The 26604-nt window shown below is 42.1% G+C and overlaps 1 protein-coding gene across 5 annotated transcripts in view; it reads left to right on the plus strand.

The window, feature by feature from the left end:
* The window catches only part of NRF1 (nuclear respiratory factor 1), a 92173-nt gene that overhangs the window by 20560 nt on the left and 45009 nt on the right, over positions 1-26604 (plus strand). For 3 of the 5 annotated variants that reach the window (XM_067469364.1, XM_067469366.1, XM_067469365.1), the window contains exons 4-8: positions 6432-6558; positions 10179-10319; positions 16963-17166; positions 19782-19976; positions 21546-21647. In XM_067469364.1, coding sequence (XP_067325465.1) covers positions 6432-6558; positions 10179-10319; positions 16963-17166; positions 19782-19976; positions 21546-21647 — 769 coding nt within the window. The remainder of the gene's footprint in view (positions 1-6431; positions 6559-10178; positions 10320-16962; positions 17167-19781; positions 19977-21545; positions 21648-26604) is intronic. The other 2 variants (XM_067469367.1, XM_067469368.1) reach the window with 1 other exon arrangement.

Here is a 26604-nt window from a genome sequence, read left to right on the forward strand (position 1 = left end):
TCCTTGGAAGCTTTTTAAACAGAGGCTGGATGGCCATCTGTTGGCAGTGTTTTGATTGTACTTTTCCTGCCTGGACTAGATGGCTCATGTGGTCTCTTCCAACTCTATTATTCATTCAGTCTACCATAATTCAGAGTTGCAGTAACAAAATATAATTGGCCTCCCACATAATGCAGATTTAACGTTTATGGACTTGGATCTAGGACAGTGGTTGTTTACCTTGCTAGTGCCACAACCCCTTAACTCAGTTCCTCATGTTGCGATGACCCCCAACCATAAAATTACTTCCGTTGCTACTTCAAAACTGTAATTTTGCTACTGTTATGAATCATAATGTAAATATCTGGTGTGTGGGATGTATTTTCATTCACTGGACCAAATTTGGCACAAATACCCAATATGTCCAAATTTGAATACTGGTGGGTTTGTGGAGGGGAGGGGGGTGATTTTGTCATTTGGGAGTTGTAGTTGCTGAAAGAGCATTCTGAACTCCACCAATGATGGAATTGAGTCAAACTTGGCACCTAGAACTCCCATGACCAGCAGAAAATATTGGGAGGGTTTGGTGGGCATTAACCCTGAGTTTAGGAATTCAACTACATCCAGAGAGCACTGTGGACTCAAACAATGATGGATCTGGATCAAACATGGCACCAATAATAGAATTGGGTTGAACTTCCCACACAGAACACACATTACCAACAGAAAATACTGCATTTTCCGATGGTCTTTGGCGATCCCTCTGACACCCCCTCGCAACCCCCTTCTGGGGTCCTGAGAAACACTAATCCAGGAATTTCTTTGCCCTCCATTAGAAACATAGAATTTTAGAGTTGGAAGAGACCTCATGGGCCATCCAGTCCAACCCCCTGCCAAGAAGCAGGAATGTTGCATTCAAATCACCCCTGACAGATGGCCATCCAGCCTCTGTTTAAAAGCCTCCAAAGAAGGAGCCTCTGCACACACATTGGTCAACATCCATCAGAAGTTGACTATAGAATCATGCCTGAAGACCTAGAGATTCCTGGAAAGGTGGTGATGGTGGTGTTAATTTTTTTTTTCCTGTGTGTGCAGAGGGTCTTCTCTCTCTCCTAGCCTTGTGAAAGTGGAGGGCCTACTAGAATATTAATTGTATGTTGAACTTCTGGTTATTATAATTGTATATAACTGGGAAAGATACAAGAGGGCAGTGGGTAGAGTTCAGGTACATGGTGTCTGTGGTAGGAAGAGTGACTCAAGGGAACTGGGGATGTCTTTCTGGGGGTCTCCAGTCATGGCTAATGCACCCAGTCTGAGACCCTCCAGGATACAGCAACAGCACCAGCACCTTGTCCACTTTTTTGACCTGTATAGCCTTGCATGGCAGATGAAAGGCCTCTCCTGCAGGTGGTTTGTAAAATGAATGATGCTCTATATAAACAAACACCCCTCTACTGCTCCATAGTAGGCTTGGCTTAACCTCCCTGGCTAGGAATTCCTTTCCTATTGAAGGAAACAGGAGGGAGGGGGTTGCGTAGCTCAGGCTCCCGTCATTGGGAGCACAGGGGGAAATTTGGGTACGCAAACCTCCCTACAAATTGCCGCTTTAATGATTTGCATGTCATTTCGCATCTGCACAATATGAGATGGCTGTTTCCTGTGGATGCAAGTTGGCGTGCTTTGTTATCCTCTCTGCTATTGTGGGATAGCAGCAGCTAAACAAACAATTAACACATGAACTCCATTGGAAGAAAGGCGGCAGCAGCTTGCAAACGGCGAGGCTTTTGAATCAATTCTTTTTTCCATTTCCATAGCATGATCAAATCAAAGGGTGCATCTTCACTGTAGAATGAATGTTGGGTTTGACACCTGGCTCAATGCAATGGAATCATGAGCATTACAAGGTCTTTTCCCTCCCTGGCCAAATAGTGTCCCAACTTCCCCGATTCCATGGCATGGATCCTTGGGAGTTAAAGTGATGTCCAACTGTATTAATTCTGCAATGTAGATGCAATGTAGATGCACCCTTTGTTTGTGAGGGTCACAGTTCCCTGTAAATTTTATTTATTTTATATATTTATTTACCACATTTGTATACCACCTTTCTCAGCCCGGAGGTGACTCAAGGCAGTTCACAGTCGGCAATAATTCGATGCCTCAACAATTATAAAAAAACAATTATAAAATATAATTAAAACATTTAGGTTATAGTATAAAAGCCGTACAAAGCCATAAAAACGTTATCATGACTGTCTCCTTACTAAAGTCATTATCCAATTGCAACATCAAGTCATTCAGTGATTTCATATTTACCTGATTATGCTGCATTAGCGAAACCTTTTTCCAGAATGTCAGAAGGGAGGGGGCCAATCTTATATCCCTAGGATGGCCGAGGGGCCATCACTGAGAAGGCCCTGTCTCTGGTCCCCGCCAAACATATTTGCGAAGGAGGCGAGACCAAGAGCAGGGCCTCCCTAGAAGATCTTAGAGTCCTAGATGGCCTATAAGGAGAGATACGTTCGGATAGGTAAGATGGGCCGAAACTGTTTAGGGAGAGATTAAAAGAGATTGACGTATTAGTCGTTCTTGCTAATTTTGATATCAAATTGAAGAATATTATCTCATTTCTCTCTGGAATCATTTTGCAAGGGATTAGACCAGGCATGGAAAAATTTGGTCCACCTCCAAATGTTTTGGACTTCAACTCCCACAATTCCTAACATTCTATCGGCTGTTAGGAATTCTGGGAGTTGAAATCCAAAACATATAGAGGGCCGAAGTTTACTCATGTCTGGTATTAGACTAAATACATTATGCCCATTTTACAGAGGGAAAAACAACATGAGAGAAGTCTGGCACTGAGAAACCACGAGAGCATTCATGACAGGAGCAAGCTTTGCACTAAGAGCTCCTCGCTTCAGCTGAAACTTTGGGGAAGAGACTTTTTGGGGAGTAGAAAGTTCCGGAACCCTCTATCCAGCAATGCTAGTGATTGGGGGATTCTGGGAAGGGTGGTCCAAGTAATCTACTCGTTTTGTGCTTCAGTTTAGCCGCTCTGCTCACTGGCTCTCTCTTTACCTGGGTTCCGCATTGGGAAGACACCTGGGGGATTGTCTGTTCCTTCAGAGATTGGGGCCTTTCTCGAGATAGACAGACGATATAAGTCAGCTTTGGTGGAGTTGATCAAAGACTGCTTTATTTCCACCCGTCACCATTCATTAGGTACCCCTTTGATTAGGACTGCTGGAGGTTTCTCTTGCCCTGTAAGCTTTGTGTTTAAGGGAATATTTGGAGCGATTGCTCTCTTTCTTTGCTTCCAGCCTACTCCAGCCTTTCTCTCTTAAGTAAGGCATGCTGTCAGGACTATAATATTGATCACTGCCCACCGCTCCCCTCTTCTCTTTCCCATCTGTGAACTTGGAGGCGTGAGGAGCTGGCAGGAAAAATGGGGTACAATCTTACCTGTGTACCTTGTTGCCTTTAGGTTTCTTTTTCTGTGTGTGTGTCAGGAGCGACTTGAGAAATGGCAAGTCGCTTCTGGTGTGAGAGAATTGGCTGTCTGCAAGGGCGTTGCCCTGGAGATGCCAGGATGTTTTGATGCTTTGACCATCCTTGTGGGAGGCTTCTCTCATGTTTTGATGTTTTTGCCATCCTTGTGGGAGGATTCTCTCATGTGCCTTTGGAGAGTGACCATCCAACCCATTTTTGTTACCTTCCATCTACAGTTTGTTTACACGATGCACGTTCCCCTACCCCTAATGAAGCCCAAATCCCACTGCTCACCCTTCTCGGGCTCCTCCTTTACAAATATACTTTTCTTATCTCACTTCCTATTTTTTAACACTTTAACTTGCACATTTGGCCTGCCCTCTGTGATTGACTTTATTATGTTATTTTGTATTGTCTATTTTATTTTGTTGCATTATGTATTTTGTTGTGTTTAATTTTCTATTGTTTTGTATATTATTTTGTTGTATTATTTTTGGGCTTGGCCTCATGCTAGCCGCCCCGAGTCCCCATTGGGGAGATGGTGGTGGGGTATTAATAAAGTTTAGGTACGTAAAGGAAGTCCCCTGACATTAAGTCCAGTCATGTCTGACTCTGGGGTGTGGTGCTCATCTCCATTTCTAAGCCGAAGAGCCAGCGTTGTCCGTAGACACCTCCAAGGTCATGTGGCTGGCATGACTGCATGGAGCGCCGTTAGTTTATATTATTATTATTATTATTATTATTATTATTATTTTGCGCTGACACGACAAATAAATAAATTATTATCATCATCATCATCATTATTATTATTTTGTCATCCCCACGTGGGGAGCTGGAGCTGACAGAAGGAGTTCATCCGCACTCTCCCCAGATTTGAACCTGCGACCTCTCGGTCTACAGTCCTGCCAGTACAGGGGTTTAACTCTGTGCCATCTAGGTGGAATTTGCAGACCGGTGTCTATTCCTTCGTCATCTCATTGCTTTGTTGGCAGACATTAGATATCCAGGAGGAATCTCTTGAAAAAATGGGGGTTTACTAGCTTCTAAAAATCCTCCTCCTGAAAGTTGAGTTGGTACCACAGCAATATATTGTCGTTTCATGGTATGTGTCTTCTAACTTCTATGGATCACTAGATCAGCTTTGAATGTTTTCTTATGGGAGGAAGGGATGTAGCTGTACTGCCTACCAGCAGATTCCTTCTGCTTCCAGGCAGCTGCATTAGTTCTCCAGATGTTATGGTAAGGAAGAGGCTTTACTTAAGGTAATCAAACATCAACCATTGATATTTGAGAGAGTCATACAGAGGCTTTCCTCCACTTTCACAATGATTAGGGCACAGGACACTTGTGAAAATTGTTTTTTAAAAAACAACCCCCCCCCCCCCCCCCACAAAACAACAACAATGCTATTCTCTTTAATATGAGAGAATATTTGTCTGGGAATTTCTTGGTCCTCCAGTGCAACTTTTTGGACAATGTTACCATAGAATTGTGCTAGTGGACCTATAGATCCCGAGAGAAGCATTATCTTAAGGCAGTGGTTCTCAACCTGTAGTCCGTGGACAACCAGTGGTCTGCAAGAACTAAAACTAAATCTAAAGCTGACCAAAAACTGATTCGTAACCCTTTTGATACTAATGTTGGAGAGTGATCCCTGTCAAAGTGGTCCCTGGTCAAAAAAAGATTGGGAACCACTGTATCAGTAGATCCTACAGCATTTATGGCCTGCTTCTGGTGGAAGTTGGCTTTAGATATATACTAGAAGAACTAGAGATACTTAGAGAAAACATATTAATCAACGCCATGAATAATGAAATCCGTGAAAGTTATTCTCATAAACATGGAGAGCTGACTGTATGTTCATAGTGAAGTTAACACCCAAACACAGGTTGGAGGCCTGGGATGCTGGAGTCAAGTCTTTACTCTTCGAATACAATAATATTTATTTATATCCTGCTTCCCTCTCCACAAAGGGAGGATATTATAGAAACAATGAGATGGTTGTATTTGTTGAAAAAAGTATTGTTTTGTATAACCTGCAGAGGTTATACAAAATATTATTTCCTCACATGAGGCAACCTGATTCTACTCCTAAGACCCAGTTGACATGAGGAGCGTTTTAGTATTTATTTATTTTATTATTTATTTATTTACAGTATTTATATTCTGCCCTTCTCACCCCGCAGGGGACTCAGGGTGGATTACAATGTACATATACATGGCAAACAGAAACGCAACATATATAGACAGACACAGAGGCAATTTAACATTCCAGCTTTTCTTGAGGATATTTTGGCCACCAGGGGAGCTCTCCTTTCACCGACCATCTGTGACACTGATGAAGTACTTCCTCATTCTTTACATGCTTTCTGGAGATTTTTATGGCCTCGTAAATTAGTTAAATTTGCTTCCCCGCATAAGCGGTACCTAAATTTCCTACTTGACAGATGCAACTGTCTTTCGGGCTGCAATGGTCGACAGCAAGCTACACAAAATTGGTTGGAAGCTCACTCCGACGCGAGCTGGCTACGAACTCATGACCTTTCGGTCTTTAGTGATCTTAATGCAGCTGACTCCCAGCCAGCTGCGCCACAGTCCCGGTGCAATCACTTACCTGTATTTGACAGTCAAGTGATTGCTTCTCAAGTGGTGCAATGTGTCAGACCACCAACTGTGTGTCAGAGATTTCTACGGCATTTGTGTCATATTTTGTATTATATTCGCATGCCATTTTGAGTAGCACTTGTATAAAAAACTCTGTGAGAAAAAGACAGGCACGAGGCCCCACTTTGTTACAAAAATACTGTTATTACTAGTAGAGCATCTCTTACCCAGAAGAGACTCCCAAATTTGGGTGGTTGACCTAGTGATGCCTTTGCTTTCTGATGTTTCAGTGTACACAGACTTTGTCCCAGGGATGCTCACCCTCTCCTGCTTGTTTATGTCCCCACTTCTTGACACAGGAAGCTGCGTGCCACGCTGGACGAATACACCACTCGGGTCGGACAGCAGGCCATCGTCCTGTGCATCTCGCCTTCCAAACCCAACCCTGTCTTTAAAGTCTTTGGGGCAGCACCTCTGGAGAATGTGGTAAGACCTCTGTGACCAGCTCACTGTATATATAACCTTATCCCTCCCTGGCCTGGACTTGGCATGGCTGTGCCTTAAGTGGCACAAGGATCACGATAAGCTGTCGGAGAATGACTGCAAAAAGGCATGGCAGAGAAGAGGTGGGATTCAGAGACTGTTATCAGAACCACAGGGCTCTGCATCCTCTTCCCTACCTCCAGGAAGGATTGATGCATTATTACCAGACAACTGAACGTGCTGAACTGAAGAGCTCACGTTTTGTCATATGAAGACAAAGCTTGCACCTAACACAGATATGGGCAAACTCTGGCCCATTTTGGTGTTTTGGACTTCAACTCCCACAATTCCCAACAGCCTCGGGCCCCTTCCTTTTCCCCCTCAGCCGCTTAAGCGGCTGAGGGGGAAAAGGAAGGGGCCTGAGGCTGTTGGGAATTGTGGGAATTGAAGTCCAAAACACCTGGAATTATATTTGCATGGTTTCTATGTAGTTATCAACATGCGAGTGTGGAGAAGAGCAAACCACTGACCACCTGCTGCGATGCAACCTGAGCCCTGCCACATGCACAATGGAGGACCTTCTTATAGTAACACCAGAGGCACTCCAAGTGGCCAGCTACTGGTCAAAGGACATCTAGTCAACTACCAAGCTTGCAAGCTTTGTGTTTTGTTTAAAAAATGCAATACAACTGTTGGGTTTGCTCCTGACACGATAAATAAATACGTAGTTATGTTAGCACACCACCAACAAGAGTTTGGCCATACCATCCACCATAGCTATGCTTCAAAATGTTGTCCATAAGGTGCTACCATGTTTGTAGAAAACTGTTCCATTCCTCAAGGATTTTGTTAAACAAAAAAAGGGTAAGGTTCAGTAAGAGAATGACATCTGCCCTTTAATTTAAAACATCTGTCTGCCTATAATGTACAAATCCGCAGGCTTGATCACAGATATCGGTCTTGATGTGTTATCCAGTGAGATCAAAACAACGTCTGCAGTTAGATTTTGTGCTTGACCCACCTACTTTTAACTAGCTGCTGAAGAAACACTTCAGATATCAAATAGATATCTCCAAAGGATGCTAGTTTTACAAAGCTCTTTTTAGTCTTAGATTAATGTCCTAAATGTTTTTATTTATTTATTTACAGGATTTATATTCCGCCCTTCTCACCCCAAAGGGCACTCAGGGCGGATTACAATGTACACATACATGGCAAACATTCAATGCCATAGACACACAACACATATGAGAGCCGTTCAGCAGTGGAACTCTCTGCCCCGGAGTGTGGCTCCTTCTTTGGAAGCTTTTAAACAGAGGCTGGATGGCCATCTGTCAGGGGTGATTTGAATGCAATATTCCTGCTTCTTGGCAGAATGGGGTTGGACTGGATGGCCCATGAAGTCTCTTCCAACTCTTTGATTCTATGATTCTATATAGACAGAGAGTCAGAGGCTATTTAACATGCCAATTTTCTGGCCACCAGGGGAGCTATCGCTTCACCGTCCATCTGCGACACCTGATGAAGTACTTTCCGCATTCCCCGCATGCTTTTTGCTGGAGATTTTTTTTTATGGCCTCGTAAATTTGTTAAATTAGCCTCCCCACACATAGGTGGTACCTAAATTTCCTGCTTCACAGATGCAACTGTCTTTCGAGTTGCAGAGGTTGACAACAAGCTACACAATTGGCCGGAAGCTCACTCCGACCCGGGCTGGCTTCGAACTCATGACCTTTTGGTCAGTAGTGATCTTAATGCAGCTGACACCCAGCCGGCTGTGGCACAATCCCAGTGCAATCCCCTTGTTTATGTAATGTTTTAAAATGTTGGTCATTTTGAATGGTTTTTCATGGAACTGGGTGTGAAATGAATGTTAAAAGCTGGAGTTGTTTCTTACCATATATTCGTTTCATACAAATTGTAAGAAAAATAATCATCAGTGATCCTTGCAATGTTAGATGGTAAAGGTAAAGGTTTTCCCCTTGACGTTAAGTCTAATTGCGTCCAACTCTGTGGGTTGTTTCTTATCTCCATTTCTAAGCCGAAGAGCTGGCGTTGTCCATAGATGTGGCCGGCATGACTGCATGGTGTGCCGCTACCTTACTTCCAGAGCATTTTCCATAGGAATCTACTCACATTTGCATCTTATCAAACTACTAGGTTGGCAGAAGCTGTGGCTAACAGCAGGGGGCTCATCCCGCTCCCCAGATTCGAACGTCTGACCTTTTGGTCAGCAAGTTCAGCAGCTCAGCGGTTTAACCCGCTGTGCCATCGGGGGTTCCAGTGAGTTATATGATTTAGTTTTTTTTTTAAAGAATTGAAGCTTAATTGAGGGCTACAGAGGAGCTGGTCCCACAGATATCCACAACTGTTATGCCAGTGTATGAGGGTTGAATGAAAAGTAATGCCTCCACCTTTGTAACTCCTCAGCAAATGGCAGTAGTGGTATGCGGCAGGTACTGGCTGTTCAGTAGACTCTCCTCTCCAGTTCCATTTTGGTGGGAAGCCTTAGCATTAAATGTGTTGTGTTGTTAAAGTGTGAAAGATGGAACCCTGCGCAGACAGTCGGTTAATGTGACTTAAGCAACGTGCAATCATTAAATTCTTGACAGCAGAAGGTGTCACCTCAACATCTTCAAACTTACTCACCAAATGACATACAGTACTCACATCAACACAATCACCATAAACAGCTTACAGTCTCTGATGACTCTCCTTTGGGGTGACACCTTCTGCTGTCAAGAATTCAATGACTGCATGTTGCTTAAGTCACATTGACTGACCATCTGCGCAGGGTTCCATACTTTGCACTTTAACAACACAGCCGTTCAATGCTAAGGCTTCCCGCCAAAATGGAACTGTGGAGGAGAGTCTACTGAACAAGCCAGTACCTGCCACATACCAGTACTGCCATCTGTTGAGGAGTTACAAAGGTGGAGGCATTACTTTTCATTCAACCCTCATACACTGGCATAACAGTTGTGGATATCTGTGGGACCAGCTTCTCTGTTGAGGAAGTGGAGGCATTATTTTTCATTCAACCCTTGTATCAGTGAATAGATGCAGAAGATGGAGGCAGATTGATTATTACTATTATTATTATTATTATTTTCTTATCCGCCTCTCCTCAAGGCGGGTTGCAGCATAATTAAAACATTGTACAAAATTCTATAAATACAAATATTAAAATGTATTTCTGTAAAAGATAGATATTGAAATACACTGAACAGAGATTAAACACAGGACACAACTTTCAAATTCATGCTTAAACCTGTCTGGATAGGCCTGCCAGAAGAGAGAGGTCTTTGCATGGTTTTTAAATTCTGACAGCTGATCTAAACTCCAAATCATGATGTTCTCAGTGTGGTTTAGAACAATCCCTGATCAATCTGGAGCCCTCCTCTGTCTCCAAACTTCTCTAGAAAGCCTTTTTGTTGGCATTGCCTTCCGTTTCATCACCTTCCTTGAATTGGCGCTTTGAATGCCAGGGCTTTGGGGCCGGTGGGTATTTGTATCTGTCCACTGGGGCATTGTTTGCTTGCTCGGTTGTGCCCGTTCCTTAGCACCTCTTGTCTCCTGCTGCCTTTCACCTTGTTTACCTGGGCCTGCCTGATTCCCCTCAGGTGCGCAAGTACAAGAGCATGATCCTGGAAGACCTGGAGTCGGCGCTGTTGGAACATGCCCCTGCGCCACAGGAGGTTAACTCGGAGCTGCCACCTTTAACCATCGATGGGATCCCGGTCTCGGTGGACAAGATGACCCAAGTAAGCCACCGGAAATTGCAGAAGGCGTGTGTGTGTGTGTGTGTGTGTGTGTGTGTGTGTGTGTGTGTAAAAGGCAAAGAGGAGCCCTCAGGGTGTCTCTGATGCGGTCATGGACAAACTTGGCCCTTCCAGGTGTTTTGGACTTCAACTCCATTCTTATTTACTGTCATAAGGTTATTTACTGTCATAAGGACACGATAGTGGTGTAGCTGTGGCTGAGCACTTTTATACATAATGTATATAATATGTTTGAGAGAGGCTTGTTTGAGAGGCTTGACTTTTAAAACGCTGTTTGTACTTTTTAAATAAATTGTGGCAAACTCTTGGTGGTATGGGCATACCAAGCTACTTTGTCTCTCTCCTGAGGAATCTGTATAATGACCAAATAACAACAGTAAGAAAAGACCATGGAACAACAGACTGGTTCCAGATTGGGAAAGGCATATGTCAGGGTTGTATCCTTTAACCTGACCTATTCAACTTGTATGCAGAACACATCATGCAATCTGCATGGCTTGAGGAATGCAAGGCTGGGGTGAAAATTGCTAGAAGAAACATTAACAACCTTAGATATGCAGATGATACCACTTTGATGGCCAAAAGCAAGGAGGAGCTGAGGAGCCTTCTAATCAAGGTGAAAGAAGAAAGCACAAAAGCTGGGTTGCAGTTCAACATTAAAAAAAAACCAAGATTATAGCAACAAGACTGATTGATAACTGGCACATAGAGGGAGAAAAAATAGAGGCAGCGACAGGGTTTGTATTTCTAGGTGCAGAGATTACTGCAGTCGCAGACTGCAGCCAGGAAATCAGAAGACGTTTACTTCTTGAGAGGAGAACAATGATCTATCTCGATAAAATAGTGAAGAGACATCATACTCACAACCAAGATCTGCATAGTCAAAGCAATGGTATTGCCCGTAGTCACCTAGGGATGTGAGAGCTGGACCCTAGGGAAGGCAGAGCGAAGGAAGATAGATGCTTTGGAACTGTGGTGCTGGAGGAAAGTGCCGAGAGTGCCTTGGACCGCCAGAAGATCCAACCAGTCCATTCTTCAAGAAATAAAGCCTGACTGCTCATTGGAGGGAAGGATGGTAGAGGCCAAGATGAAGTATTTTGGCCACATCATGAGAAGACAGGAAAGCTTGGAGAAGAGAATGATTCTGGGGAAAAGGGAAGGAAAAAGGAAGAGGGGCCAACCAAGGGCAAGGTGGATGGATGGCATCCTTGAAGTGTCTGGATTGACTTTGAAGGAGCTGGAGGTGGTGATGGCCAACAGGGAGCTCTGGCCTGGGCTGGTCCAGGAGGTCACAAGGAGTCGGAAGTGACTGAACGAATAAACAACATATGACACTATTCAGCTCCAATATGATCTTCAGCCGTCTTTCTGTAGAATATATTCACTCCAGTAACTTGACACAAGTCTTTATTGTAACAATTGAACAAAGAAATATTTATTTATGGATTCTCAGGCACACAAAGCGTATTGGTTACACAGTATTTTCTTCACAGTACTTCCTAAGTATTGTTTCAATTGACTTTTATTATTATGAACTGTTACTATATAACCTTCAGAATGGCTTATCTTATGCCAACTTGGTTTAGTAACCCTTTCCTTTAAAATGTAATTTCTTTCTCAGTCTCCTGAGTGGGTCACTTTAATCTTGTAGTTTCTTCACCTATCAATAGGTTAACTGTAAATGTATCTCTCAAAGAACACTTTTCTCCTCAGTCCCATTGACTTATACTTACGCACAGATTATCCTTTTATTTACTTCAGTTCTTCCACTGAAGGCACAATATATTACTGGGAATTCCTTTCCCTTAGCTCACAAGCTAGTTCCTATTTCAGAATAGTTCCTTTAACTCTTTAAATATCAAGGCTGAAGACTTTAACATCCTACAGCTCTCATATAGCTAGAGACATCTTCCCTTTAGCAGCTCAACAGGCTAAAGACTGGCTCATATTTTTAAAATGTCCACCCTTCTGTTAACAGTTAGCTCCACCCCTTTTTCCTCCCAGCTCTTCTGAAATGGGTACATTTCTACTGCAGTAGCTTCATTACTATAGCAACGCATCAACCAATCAGCTGTAGATAAAACTGGCCTGCGCTTGCCATATACCCACAATAATAAACACATGTCATGCTAGACAGGGGAGGACAGCCCCACCTGGTGTCACTCAGCATCATGCAAAAGGCATTATTTTCTTCTGGTGAAACATCTCAAGGCAAGAATCTAAAAAGTGAAAGAAAATTGGGCTTCTCTTCATTGCAATTAGTATTTGAAAGCATTGCACAGATTGTCGTAGATAGCTTTGAAACAGGCAAGCAAAAGTCCCTTTGTCTCCTGAGCCATTGCCTCTTTTTCACATGACACTCCCTTTATGTTCTGGCAAAACACAACGCTTTTTCCAGGATAAAGCATGCAAATGACATGCATTCATTGCAGAGAATCCTATTTGAATGTATTTTTGTGAGCAGTGTGATTTGAATCTGCGCTTTCCCTCTGGCACGCTGTGTAAACAGATCTTCGCTTTTACATGTCCAGTGGATGTGGCGGTTTCTTGTGTTGAGTGCTGAGGAAATGTGCCCCTCTCCACATGCAAGTGCACCCTGGACGCTCCACAAATTATCTAAACCTCACTTGCCTAATTTCCAACAGACCTCACATCCTCTGAGGCGAAACTTCAGGAGAGAATGCTTCTGGAAGATGACCCGACAGCCCGGAAAACTCACAGAAAGCCTACAGAAAGCCTACATTGCTAATCATGTTTTCCCCAGTTACTTTTTTGAATGATGTGATTCTTCTGTCTGCCTTGTCACTAGGTGACGCTAGAGTTCTCTTTGCTTTGCGGCTGCGTTTATTCCTGAGACAGACAGTGCAATCTCCCTTGAGGAAACAGCCCATCCCTTCTCTGATATCCATTGTATAGATAAAGAGAGGGAGCCAGGAAAAACCGGCCTCTTTATGGCGATGGGATTGTTCTGAAGCTCTGGACTGGGAAAAACCACTCCAGCTCCAAGACTGCGCGCCTCAATTAAATTGAAATTAAAGCAAACTTTGTCAAACTACTGACTTTTCTTTTTCTGTTTACATAAATAAATTCAGGTACAATTTGGTTATGGATATGAGGTACTTAATAAAGTATTGATCTGTTTGGATGGCATGAGAGCAGGGAATCTTGCAGGTGATTGGACCAAATACTTTTAAAAAGTTGCTGTTTAGGACAGTGATTGTAGATTTACAGAACAGAATACATTTTGGGATAAAATAATACAATCAGATAATAAGATAATAACAAAAATTTATAAGATTTTATTAGAATGGTCTACAGATAGGGGAAAGGAAAAGCAATACATGAAAAGATGGAAAGAAAATATAGGAAGACATATAAGAAAAGAAGAATGGGAGGAAATATGGAACAAAAAATTAAAATATACTGGTGCAATAGATCTAAAAAAAATCAGATAAAAATGGCATATAGATGGCACGTAACACCACAAAAATTGGGAAGTATTACAAAAATACAAACACAAAATGCTGGAAATGTAGGGAAATAGAAGGCTCATATTTCCACATGTGGTGGGCGTGGAGCAAAGCAAAAAGCTATTGGAAAAAAATACAGAAAAGTATTCAAGAAATTTTAGAGATAAAATTATGACTAAAACCAGAAACATTTCTACTGGGGATATATGAACAAAAATAGACAAAAACAAAGATAAACTATTATTTCTACTAACTTGCCGCAGCAAGGCTGTGCTATGCAAGATTATGGAAAAAGAGATACCAGAAGAAGTATATTGGATGATAAAAATTCAAGACATAAGAAACATGGGCAAACTTACATTCCTGATATCTAAAAACAAAGAAAGTGCAAGAAAAGAGATGAACTGGGATCCAGTTACAGAATACTTAAAAAGAAATAAGAAGGAAATATTGATATAAGAAGAGAGAAAGAGGAAAGGAAGGAAAAAGAAGAAAAGACGTCAGAAGCACGAATAAAAATAGAAACCGAAGGAAAAGGAGAGAACCTCGCAGAAGATACCTGGAAGTCAAAGCATATACTTCTTTTTTTGTTTTCTTTCTTCCTTCTTTTCTTTCCCTCTTCTGTATCGGTATTTTAGGCTATCACTATTTCGCTTCCTACTTCCCCCCTATTTCTATACATTTTTCTCTTTACTTCTCTTCTTTCTCATTTCTCTTTTAATTGTTTTTATGGAAACATTTCAGTAAAGATTATTATTTTAAAAGGACAGTGATTGGTGGGAGTTTCACAGTTCAGAATATCAGCCAGGGAAGCAGAGAGAGCGTCAGTAATAGAAATTAGTTTGGATATATGAGAAAAAAGATGTGAGTTAGAGTTAGCATTGGGTTTTAGAGGTTTAAAATAAGTAATTTTAACTATTCAGTGAATTTCTGTTTAGTAAATTAATTTTTTAGTCATACTTGTTCCTCTGAAAACAGCACACAAGGGTTGTTGCAATACATTAGTTCAGTCAATCAAGACTGGTGTATCAATTAGACTGCAATAGACCATTTTTGGGGTCAGTTGGGGCACAGAACCCCTACAAAAGTGGGAAAACCACACACACACAAGGTGCTATTAATCTGAGGCCCCATCTACACTGCCATATAATGCAGTTTCAAAATGCAGTTGAACTGCATTGAACTGGATTGCATGGCAGTGCAGTCAGGGCTTAAAAGAAAGTCTCTCTAAGGCAGTGGTTCTCAACCTGTGGGTCCCCAGATGTTTTGACCTCCAACTCCCAGAAATTCTAGCAGCTGGAAAACTGGCTGGGATTTTTGGGAGTTGTAGGCCAAAACACCTGGAGACCCACAAGTTGAGAACCACTTCTCTAAGGATATTTAGGTCTTCCAAGGCAACTCCTTTGTCAGTGTCATCTCGACCATAGAATCACCCTGGAGGACCTTGGGATTGCTAGGGAGAACATAGAATCATAGAGTTTGACGAGACCTCATGGGCCATCCAGTCCAACCCCCTGCCAAGAAGCAGGAAAATCGCATTTAGAGCACCCCTTACAGATGGCCATCCAACCTCTGTTTAAAAGTCTCCAAAGAAAGCTTATTAATAATTAACATTATGTAACATGATTTTTCTTCCTGGGTTATTAATGCCACTTCTTAATGATCATAAAAACATGGGAAAAGTTTATTAAACTGCACAAACTTTATCTTTACGGGAGGGATATCATCCTGCTGCACATTTTGCTCGAGTTTTCCAATGAATATCTCATTGAGTCTCAACCAATTCAAACTAGCCACAAAAACAAAGTTTCTGGACTAGAACAACTACTTCCAACATATGCTGATGCTTTTTTCTTGAGCCACTTTGAGTCTCCTGCGGGAGAGATAAAGGGCGGTATGCATACATATAACAGCAATAATAATATTTCCGGTTGAATTGGGCAGTTATTATTATTATATTTATTCATACCCTGCTTTATCTCTCCCGCAGGAGACTCAAAGAGGCTTAACATAAAAGCATCAGCATACTTTGAAAGTAGTTGTTCTACTCCAGAAACCAGGAACAGAACATTTTTCAAATTTTGTTACGAAGTGTAATCATCACACATGCAAATGAGGAGCCCCCGGAGGCGCAGTGGGTTAAACCCTTGTGCCGGCAGGACTGAAGACCGACGAGTCAGAGGTTCGAATCCGGGGAGAGTGTGGATGAGTTCCCTCTGACAGCTCCAGCTCCCCATGCAGGGACATGAGAGAAGCCTCCCACGGGGATGGTAAAACATCAAAACATCCGAGCATCCCCTGGGCAACGTCCTTACAGACGGCCAATTCTCTCACACAGAAGGGACTTGCAGTTTCTAAAGTTGCTCCTAACACATACACACACACAAACACATGCAAATGTGAATCATAGAATCATAGAAGTGAAAGAGACCTCGTTGGCCATCCAGTCCAACCCCCTGCCAAAAAGTAGGAAAATTGCATTCAATGCACTCCAACTTGGAATGAAGGACCAACTGTATTAAAATCCCCCACAAGGACCATGGGCGTGGCTAGAACAGGGGTCCTCAAACATTTTAGACAGAGGGCCAGGTCACAGTCCCTCAAACTGTTGGAGGGCCGGCTTATATTTGAAAAAAACATGAATGAGTTCCTATGCACACTGCACATATCTTATTTGTAGTGCGAAAAACACTTTAAAACAATACAAAAATTAAAATGAAGAGCAATTTTAACAAATCTAAATTTATTCGTATTTCATTGGGAAGCGTAGACCTGCTTTTAGCAGATGAGATAGGATTGTTGTTGCTGTGTGCTTTCAAGTCATTTCAGACTTAGGTTGACCCTGAGCAAGAGCCGGGTAAATGACCTTGAAGGGCAGTATCTGGCCCCTGGGCCTTAGTTTGAGGACCCCTGGGCTAGAAGTTCATAGCAGTAGAACAGGAGGAAGTCTTCAGGTTTGGTGGCAATGGTGGCATAAGCAGAAGTCCTCACAGATTTCTACCAATTTCTGATTTTATTGGCTTCTTTGTCGTGTGTTTGTCTGTTCAGCTTCCAGACCTTGTGTTGATGGTCTTCTGTTGCTCAGGGCCTTTTATTGAACTATTTTCTGCTGTTATGGATCTTGTGTCTCCAAGTGTTGCATTCCTTTTTTGCAGGCGCAGCTGCGGGCCTTCATCCCCGAGATGCTGAAGTACTCCACGGGCCGCGGGAAGCCCGGCTGGGGCAAGGAGAGCTGCAAGCCCGTCTGGTGGCCGGAAGACATCCCCTGGGCCAACGTCCGCAGCGACGTCCGGACCGAGGAGCAGAAGCAGAGGGTGTGTGTTGAGTGCCCTCTTGCGCCTGCAAAGGGCTCCTCCTTGGTATGGCAATGGCAGGGGCTGGGTTTATAGACCTCTCGCAATGGGACAGGGTGGGGGACGTGGTTAAATGGGTGGCACAAATGGCAAGGAACAGGTAAGAGCACCGGGCCTGGTCTTCCTGCTTTCGCAGCCATTAACAACCTGCCCTTTGCGGATTTTGGTACTTTTTAATCAGCTGCTATGTTCACAACCTTCCAAAGAACCAATAAGTGTCTCCTTCAGCCATTTTGTGATTTTAACTGATGTTTTAATGTTTATGTTTTTAATTGGGTTGATTTTAATGCAGTTGTTTATTTACCGATATGTGTATGTATGTACAGCATTGAATTTTGCCTTTGTGAGGCTGCCCTGAGTCCCGTTTAGGGTGAGAAGGGTGGGATACTAGTGTAATAAATAAATAATAGAATCCTAGAGTTGGAAAAGACCCCATGGGCCATCCAGCCCAACCCATTCTGCCAAAAAGCAGGGAAATCGCATTCAAAACACTCCTAACAGATGACCATCCAACTTCTGCCCAAAAGCCTCTAAAGAAGGAGCCTCCACCATATCCTTGGGCAGAGAGTTCCACCGCAGAACAGCCCAAACAACAAATTACAGCAAAATAAAACTGAAAACGAAAACAATAAACAACATCATAATTACATAAAACATATGATTGCATAACGATATAAAATTACAGTAAACACAATCACAGTGACAATTGCAGTGCCCAGAACTGGACACAGTGTGGTCTGACCAAGGCAGAATGGAGCACGGCTAGCATGACTTCCCTGGATCTGGATTCTATATTCCTCTTGATGCATGCCAAAATCCCATTGCCTTTTTTAGCTGCTGCATCACATTGTTGGCTCATGTTTACCTTCCTCCCCATGAGGATGCCGAGATCTTTTTCACACATACTATTGTCGAGCCAGGCATCGTCCCCCATTCTGTCTCTTTTACAAACAGACAAACAAATAAATAAATAATGATAAGCCATAAGGCCAGATCCTGCATAGTGAAGCACAGTGTAAATTTATCCATACAGAATAGCTGTGCCGTGCATAACTGCTTTTTCAGATTCCAGAAAAGTTAAGATTACTTCTGGGGCTGTAAGATTAAATAAATAGTAAAAGAGAAAATAAAACCTGGCTCCACTTTGCTCACTTTCTGTAAAATGTGCTAAGATACTGCCTAGGTAAAGGTAAAGTTAGTCCCCTGACATTAAGTCCAGTCATGTCTGACTCTGGGGTGTGGTGCTCATCTCCATTTCTAAGCCGAAGAGCCAGCATTGTCCGTAGACACCTCCAAGGTCATGTGGCCGGCATGACTGCATGGAGCGCCTAAAAACTTCCAAATCCTCTAGGCTGCAGGAAGAAGCAGGTGATACATTTCTTGTTGTTGTTATGACAAATTGATGGTCCGGATCTGCCCATTGGTTTCAAATACTCTGTTTTTGAAGCAGTGGCAAATAAAATCTGTATGAAGTATCTTTCCAAACAGAACATCCTTTTATCTCCCAAAATCCTAAAATGCTTTATATTTCAATGAAATTTTAAGATAGCTCACCATCCAATGACCTATAAAGGCAATGCTAAACAGAAAGACAACAGATGAAATTTGCATGTTTTTTTGAGGGGTCCATCACTCAACCCATGTGCTTTGATAGATGCATTTGGAAGCTTTTCTGTGCTTTGTGGTTTGTCCCTTTAAATGCACTTATGACAACCTAGGACTTTTTTACAAGAAATTTTCTGAGAAATAGATTTGAATCTTGGTCTGACAGCCTTTTTCTCAAATCCATTGTATCACTGTGGTTCTCAGTTGTTTGTTGTCATTATGTACATCCAAGTTGCCTCTGGCCCATGGCAACTCTATCCTATGTTCGGAGGAGGAGGAGGAAGTAGAAGAGGAGGAAGAAGATGTATTCAAGTTGCCTCTGACTCATGGCAACTCTGTCCTAGGTTTCAATGACAACTACAATAATATTGTGTTTTCAAGTTGCCTCTGACACATGGCAACTTTTTCCTAGGTCCCAATAACAACAACAACGATAACAACAACAATAATATTGTGTATTCAAGTTGCCTCTGAATCATGGCAACTCTATCCTAGGTTCCAACAACAACAACAACAACAATATTGTGTATTCAAGTTGCCTCTGACTCATGGCAACTCTATCCTAGGTTCCAATAATAATAATAACAACAGCAACAATAAAAATAATATTGTGCATTCAAGTTGTCTCTGACTCATGACAACCCTATCCTAGGTTTCAATAATAACAACAACAGGTTCCAATAACAACAATAATGTTAATTCAAGTTGCCTCTGAATCGTGGCAACTCTATCCTAGGTTCCAGTAACATCAACAACAACAACAAGCATTCAAGTTGCCTCTGACTGATGGCAATCTTTATCCTAGGTTCCAATAATAATAACAACAACAATAATAATAATGACAACAGTAGTGTATATTTATGACTTTTTCACTAACCTTGACGAAGTTTGAATATTTTGCCTTGCTGTTGCTTTTTGCTGCTGCTTCTCTTGTCAATTTTGACCCGATTGAGCTCTCTGCATCCCTCCTAACCCCTTTTCTCCCCTTTCTCCTCTCCCCTCTGTCCTTCCAACAGGTCTCTTGGACTCAGGCCTTGCGGACGATCGTGAAGAACTGCTATAAGCAGCACGGCCGCGAGGACCTGCTCTATGCTTTTGAGGACCAGCAGACCCAGCCCACGGCAGCGACCCACAGCATCGCGCATCTGGTGCCTTCGCAGACCGTGGTCCAGACCTTCAGCAACCCAGATGGCACCGTCTCTCTCATCCAGGTGAGGGACCCAGGGCGGTTACTTCATGACTCCTGTAATCTCTATTGGGCAGAGAAGAGCAGCTTGTTTTGGTCCAGAGCCAGGCATGGGCAAACTTCGGCCCTCCAGGTGTTTTGGACTTCAACTCCCACAATTCCTAACAGCCTGCTAGCTGTTCTTTTCCAGAGCCACTTCACCTAGCAACAGCCAATCCAGGGATTTCGAAAATGGCCACTTCACTTTACAACACCCTTTGTGATACAATCAGGCAGGCGGACAGGCATACTTTGACTTTTATTTACATAGATTTGTTTCATTTGTATGCCAGCTTTCTCTGAAAGCAGGACTTAAGGTGCAGACCCCTCCCAGACTAGTGGTTCTCAGCCTGTGAGTCCCCAGATGTTTTGGCCTTCCAACTCCCAGAATCCTAACAGCCTTTCTGCATGTTTTTGTTTTGCAACCTGGAATTGAAATGCACTTGAACTGCATTGTTGCCACTTGCTATATGCACAACATGGCCAAACTGGAAAATATATTTAGTTTAACAAAAAATGGGTGCTGTCATTTGCACACTGTGCCACAATAAATTTAAATGGCATCTCCACAGTGTTGAGTATCTTGCGTACATTAAGTGGGGATGATACCAATTCAGTCCATTTCACTTCCAACTGTAAACATGGAAAAATGTGAAAGAGCCAAAGAGGGTGGAATACTTCTGAACAGCACTGTAAAGGCAGTACATATATTATGTACACCTTTACCTTCTTGTCAATGAGATTTTGGCCTGCATCAATAGGTGTCTAGTGTCTAGATCCAGGGAAGTCATGCTCTCCATGCTCTATTCTGCCTTTGTTAGACCACACCTGGAATATTGTGTCCAATTCTGGGCACCACAACTGAAGAGAGATACTGACAAGCTGGAATGTGTCCAGAGGAGGGCGACTAAAATGATCAAGGGTCTGGAGAACAAGCCCTATGAGGAACGGCTTAAAGAGCTAGGCATGTTTCGCCTGAAGAAGAGAAGGCTGAGAGGAGACATGATAGCCATGTATAAATATATGAGAGGAAGTCACAGGGAGGAGGGAGCAAGCTTGTTTACTGCTTCCATGGAGATTAGGACAAGGAACAATGGCTTCAAACTACAAGAGAGGAGATTCCATCTGAACATGAGGAAGAACTTCCTGACTGTGAGAGCCGTTCAGCAGTGGAACTCTCTGCCCCGGAGTGTGGTAGAGGCTCCTTCATTGGAAGCTTTTAAACAGAGGTTGGATGGCCATCTGTCAGGGGTGATTTGAATGCAATATTCCTGCTTCTTGGCAGAATGGGGTTGGACTGGATGGCCCACGAGGTCTCTTCCAACTCTAGGATTCTATGATTCTATATTTTGTTTGTTCTTTTACAAATGATTGTGGGACTGCAAATGATTGTGAAGGAAAAGAATGGCTAGTTTGTCATTGTGTCTTTAATCCCAGGATGCACACCATTTGCGCTCCCAGGTTAAGGAGCAGGGGGTCAGTGGAGATTAAGGGGTTTTGGAGGTTGTGCTTATCAGCGTTACACTGAATCCTGTTTTTTGGTGATACATTGCAGGTTGGCACAGGAGCAACGGTGGCCACTTTGGCCGACGCTTCGGAGTTGCCCACCACAGTCACAGTCGCACAGGTCAACTACTCTGCTGTCACTGACGGAGAGGTAAGGGATGCCGTCGCTTGGCAACAGTCAGCTGGCTCTTTTTGCTCCTTCCCTAGGGTTAGAGATGGGAGGAGGCCCAGCACCAAGAACATTCTGTGGAGATTCATCCTTTTGAAAACAATCAAGAAGTTCTCATAACCTTCTGGGGAGGATTACAAATTATGGAATCATTCTGTATCTGAGAATTTCCAACAAACACACAAGCATTTTTCATAAACCAACTTACATATGCAGCATTGATAAACACAGAACACTAAATCTTTTTCAACCTTCGAATATTAGTAGTAGTAATAATAATAATAATAATAATAATGCTCTGGCATAAACCAGTCCAGGTGGTCATTGGCGCACTGCGTGCCATGCCAAAAGATCTCAGCCAGCATTTTGAAACAATGAACATCGACATAATCACAATCTGTCAACTGCAAAAGGCCACCTGACTTGGATCTGCGCGCATCATTTGAAAATACATCACACAGTCCTAGACGCTTGGGAAGTGTTCGACTTGTGATTTTGTGATACGAAATCCAGCATAGAGATCTCATTTGCTGTGACATAATGTGCTTTTGTGTCAATAATAATAATAATAATACTTTATTTTAACAATAATAATAATAATAATTATTATTATTATTATTATTAGAAGGGTGAACAAGATATAGTCTTTTGTGTTTATCAATACTGCATATGTAAGCTGGGTTATGAAAAATGCTTTTTGCAAAGACTCTGGCACAAACCAGTCAAGGTGGTCCCAGTGGTGATCGGCACATTTGGTGCAGTGCTAAAGACCTTGGCCTGCACTTAAACATAATCAGCACTGACAAGATTACCATCTGCCGGCTGCAGAAGGCCACCTTACTGGGATCTGCACACATTATTTGCCGATACATCACACAGTCCTAGACACTTGGGAAGTCTCAGATGTGTGATCCAATACAACAGCCAGCAGAGTGTCTTCTGTGGACTCATCTTGTTGTCTTTCAAATAATAACACTTTTATTTCTTACCCACCTCCTTGTAGCTCAAGGCAGGTCGCAGCACAGTCAAAGCAGACAAACATTGCAAAAATTCTATAAGCACACATATTAAAAGATACATATTAAAACACATATCTACAAAATATATATTAAATATGCCAGGCAAAGATTAAAACACAGGACACAAGTTTAAAATTAAGTCTTAAAATTAATGTGCTCACACTCCGCACAAAAGCATTTTTATAGGACTGCCATACCATGCAGTTTGGAACTGCATTATATGGTCAGTATAGACTCATATAATGCAGTTCACTTCAATTCAAACTGCATTATATGAGTCTTCAGTGACTCTCTCTCTCTCTCTCTCTCTCTCTCTCTATATATATATATATATTGCAGTTTACAGACATAAATTTGAAATGTTCATTTAGTTGGTCACTGGAAATATTCATCCATCTAGTTCACACATATTCTTTCTAACAGAAGTGATTAACAAATTGATCGATATACATATACAGTACATACTCACACACACACATACACACATATACTGTATATACTCGTGTATAAGCCTAGTTTTTCAGCCCCTTTTTTAGGCTGAAAATGTTCTCTTTGGCTTATACTCGAGTCAAGGTTATTTATTATTTTACTCTGTTATTAGGATTATTTCTATTACATTTATTATTTTACTCTATTATTATTATTATTACATTTACATTATTTTCCTCTATTATTATTTTATTACATTTATTATTTTACTCTACTTATTATTATTATTACACTTATTATTTTATTCTATTATTGTTATTATTACATTTATTACTTTATTATTACCAATATTATTAAATTTCCATTATTTATTCTATCATTATTTTTATTACATGTTATTGCTTTTATTATTTTACTCTATCATTATTGGTAATAGGTAAGCACATTTACATTGAAGGAGGTTAGAATAATGGTTTAATCAGAGTTGGGCAGTCTTATCTTAAATTACAGTTGTATGTAAATACTCAAAAACATTTAACCTACTGATGATTACCAGTACAAGCTAAATTTCTCACCCTCGGCTTATGCTTGAGTCACTACATTTTTGCAGTTTTTTGTGGTAAAATTAGGAGCCTCGGTTTATATATATATAGAGAGAAGGCAGTCCACAAGTTACAAACAAGGTGGATTCTGTAGGTTTTTTCCAATAATAATATTATTAAGTTGAATTTGTATGTAAGTTGGAACAGGTACCTTACTCCAGCCAAATATATGTATATGTTAGTTTTGGATATCATAGGGAAGGGTTAACACTCCTGTGGGTTTGTTTTGCTGTCTGTGCCCTTCTTCCAAAGGTTTCACCTCACTTCCTGTCCCTGTGAGAATGGGATTTTGCAAAATGTGGATTGTTGTGGAAACAAGGATTGGTGCTAAAGCAGGAGAATAACTCTTTCAGGAGTGAATTTCCCTTCTTAGGGGAAGATTTTTCTTACTTCTTGTTGTCTCAGCCCCGTTCTTCACTAGGAGTCATTTGTAAGTCGGGGAATGCCTCTGTGTGTATGTGAATGTGTGTGTGTGTGTGTGATATCTGCCAGGGTGCAAAGCCGCACTTGGGGAGAAGCGTGTATTTTGCCAGCAAGTCAGTAGATCGAAGAGGCTGCTTTACTGGCCAAAGCATGAAGTCACAGGCTCCTCAGAAGCCTCACCCCATTGATGTTCCTTCCAAGAGGCGAATTTACAAGTCAGGGAGCCGAGAAACTCAAGCTGGGGAAGCAGATAACATTCCTTGAAGCTAAGTGCTTTGGGGTGTGTGTGTGTTGAAGACCTTGGGCATTCCTCAGACTCGGTTGCCAGCTCTGCCGTAGAGAGTCCTTTCCCTTGACCTCCCTTTGGAGCCGTGCCCACCCTCTCTGAGCCTCTGCGACAGAATAAAGCGCCCAGCCCCGCTCTGCTTCCTCCAGAAAGGGATAGGATTCTGGGGCAGTAGGTGGCAGCACAAAACAGCCTTGTTCTCACCAGAGCCGGCATTTCCATCTGAAAAAACCAGCCCCAAACAGGTTGTTTTGTGTGAGTTTCTGGCCTTGCAAAAAAAAAATAAAAATCTGTGAGCCCTGGAAGACAAGCCCTCATTGTCTGAGCAGAAACAGGTGCCCTTCCCCCTGGCCTGGCTTCCCTATTTATGTCTGGGCATTGGACACACGAAGCGATTGCCTCGTCAGGCACCCAACCCTTTTGCAAAGGACCCATTGCTCTGTTCCCAGCAGCACTTCTCCAGGATGCTTATCTATCTGTGTCACTAACGCACAGAGCCACTCTGATGTAATAATAATAGTAATAATAATAATAATAATAATAATAATAATAATCTTTATTTATACCCCACCACCATCTCCCCAATGGGGACTCGGGGTGGCTTACATGAGGCCAAACCCAAACGACAAATTACAGCAGGATAAAACCGAAACGCAGACAATAAACAACAACATCATAATTACATAAAACATGTGAATGCATAACGATATAAAATTACAATAAACACAATCACAGTGACAATGGGCAGGCTACATGTAATGATTAAAAGAAAAACTAATTAAAAACTAATTTAAAATAGTAATGCAAAGGCTATTGCCACAGCAGTTACGCTATTTCTGAGATACTGCAAGGATGTTTTTTATTGCGCCATGTTATGTGACCACTCAGCACAAGCAGTTGCACATCTGCTCTGCAAAGCATTACTTGGAATCATAGAGTTGGAAGGGGTACCCAAAGGGCATCCAGCCCAGCTCTCTTCTGCCATGCAATAACACACAGTCCAATCCCTCCTGACAGATAGCCATCCAGCCTCTGCTGGAGACTCCCTTGGACTCAGAGGCATTACTTGGAATCATAGAGTTGGAAGGGGTACCCAAAGGGCATCCAGCCCAGCCCTCTTCTGCCATGCAATAACACACAGTCCAAGCCCTCGTGACAAATGGCCATCCAGCTTCTAATGGAGACTCCCTTGGACTCAGAGACAGCAAAACAGCTCTTAACTTCACGACATTCTTTCCAATGTTGAGATGGAGCCTCTTTTCCTGCCATTTGGATCCATGGCTCCATTGTGTCCCAGTCTCCAGAGCAGCCCCCTTCTCCTCAGTGGGACATCCAATATTTACACATGGCAGCTGTGCCCCCTTCTTTCAGCTTTCTTTTTCTCCAAGTTAAACATCCTCACTTTAAGCTGCTCCTTGTAGGGCTTGGCTTCCAAACCTTTCACTCGTATCTTGATTTTCAGTATCCTTGAATCGACAATACATCCTTGAATCGCTTTGCCCAGAGCTAGTAACAGGGTTATTATGCCAAGTGGGAAAGTCTGGCCAGTGCAGGATAGAACAGGACCATGACTTCCCCCCATCTAGACATTAGACTGCTAATGAAGTATAATCCTATACTTCTGGAAAGGAGCAACCCCGTGCCACCACACGAGAAGGGATCTTCGCTTCCCAGGTATTCAATTGGATCTGGGCCCAAAGTCTTAGTCTGGAGCATGTGTCTGTTGCTTAAATGCCCTCTTAACAAATTAATAATAATAAGAGAAGCCAAGGAGTGAAGCTGGCATTTTTTTGTACACAAAGCATACACTGTTCTCTCTAAGACACAGATACTCAGCTTAGGAAACACCATTTGGGTTTGATGGGTGTCTGAAATACTGTATATACTTGAGCATAAGCTGGGTTTTACAGACCCTTTTTTAGGCTGAAAAAGCCCCCCTCAGCTTATACTCAAGTCAAAGTTATTTATCAATTCACTCTGTTATTATTATTACATTCATTATTTTACTCTATTAATTGTTATATTACATTTACATTATTTTACTATATTACTTTTATTACATTTATTATTTTACTCTATTTATTACTATGATTCCATTTAATATTTTAATCTCTTTATTACCGTATTATATTTACATTATTTACTCTATTATTTTTATTACATTTATTATTTTACTTTAT

The sequence above is a fragment of the Anolis sagrei genome, chromosome 5 (genome assembly GCF_037176765.1).
Source record: "Anolis sagrei isolate rAnoSag1 chromosome 5, rAnoSag1.mat, whole genome shotgun sequence".
In the NCBI taxonomy this organism is placed as follows: Eukaryota; Metazoa; Chordata; class Lepidosauria; order Squamata; family Dactyloidae; genus Anolis; species Anolis sagrei.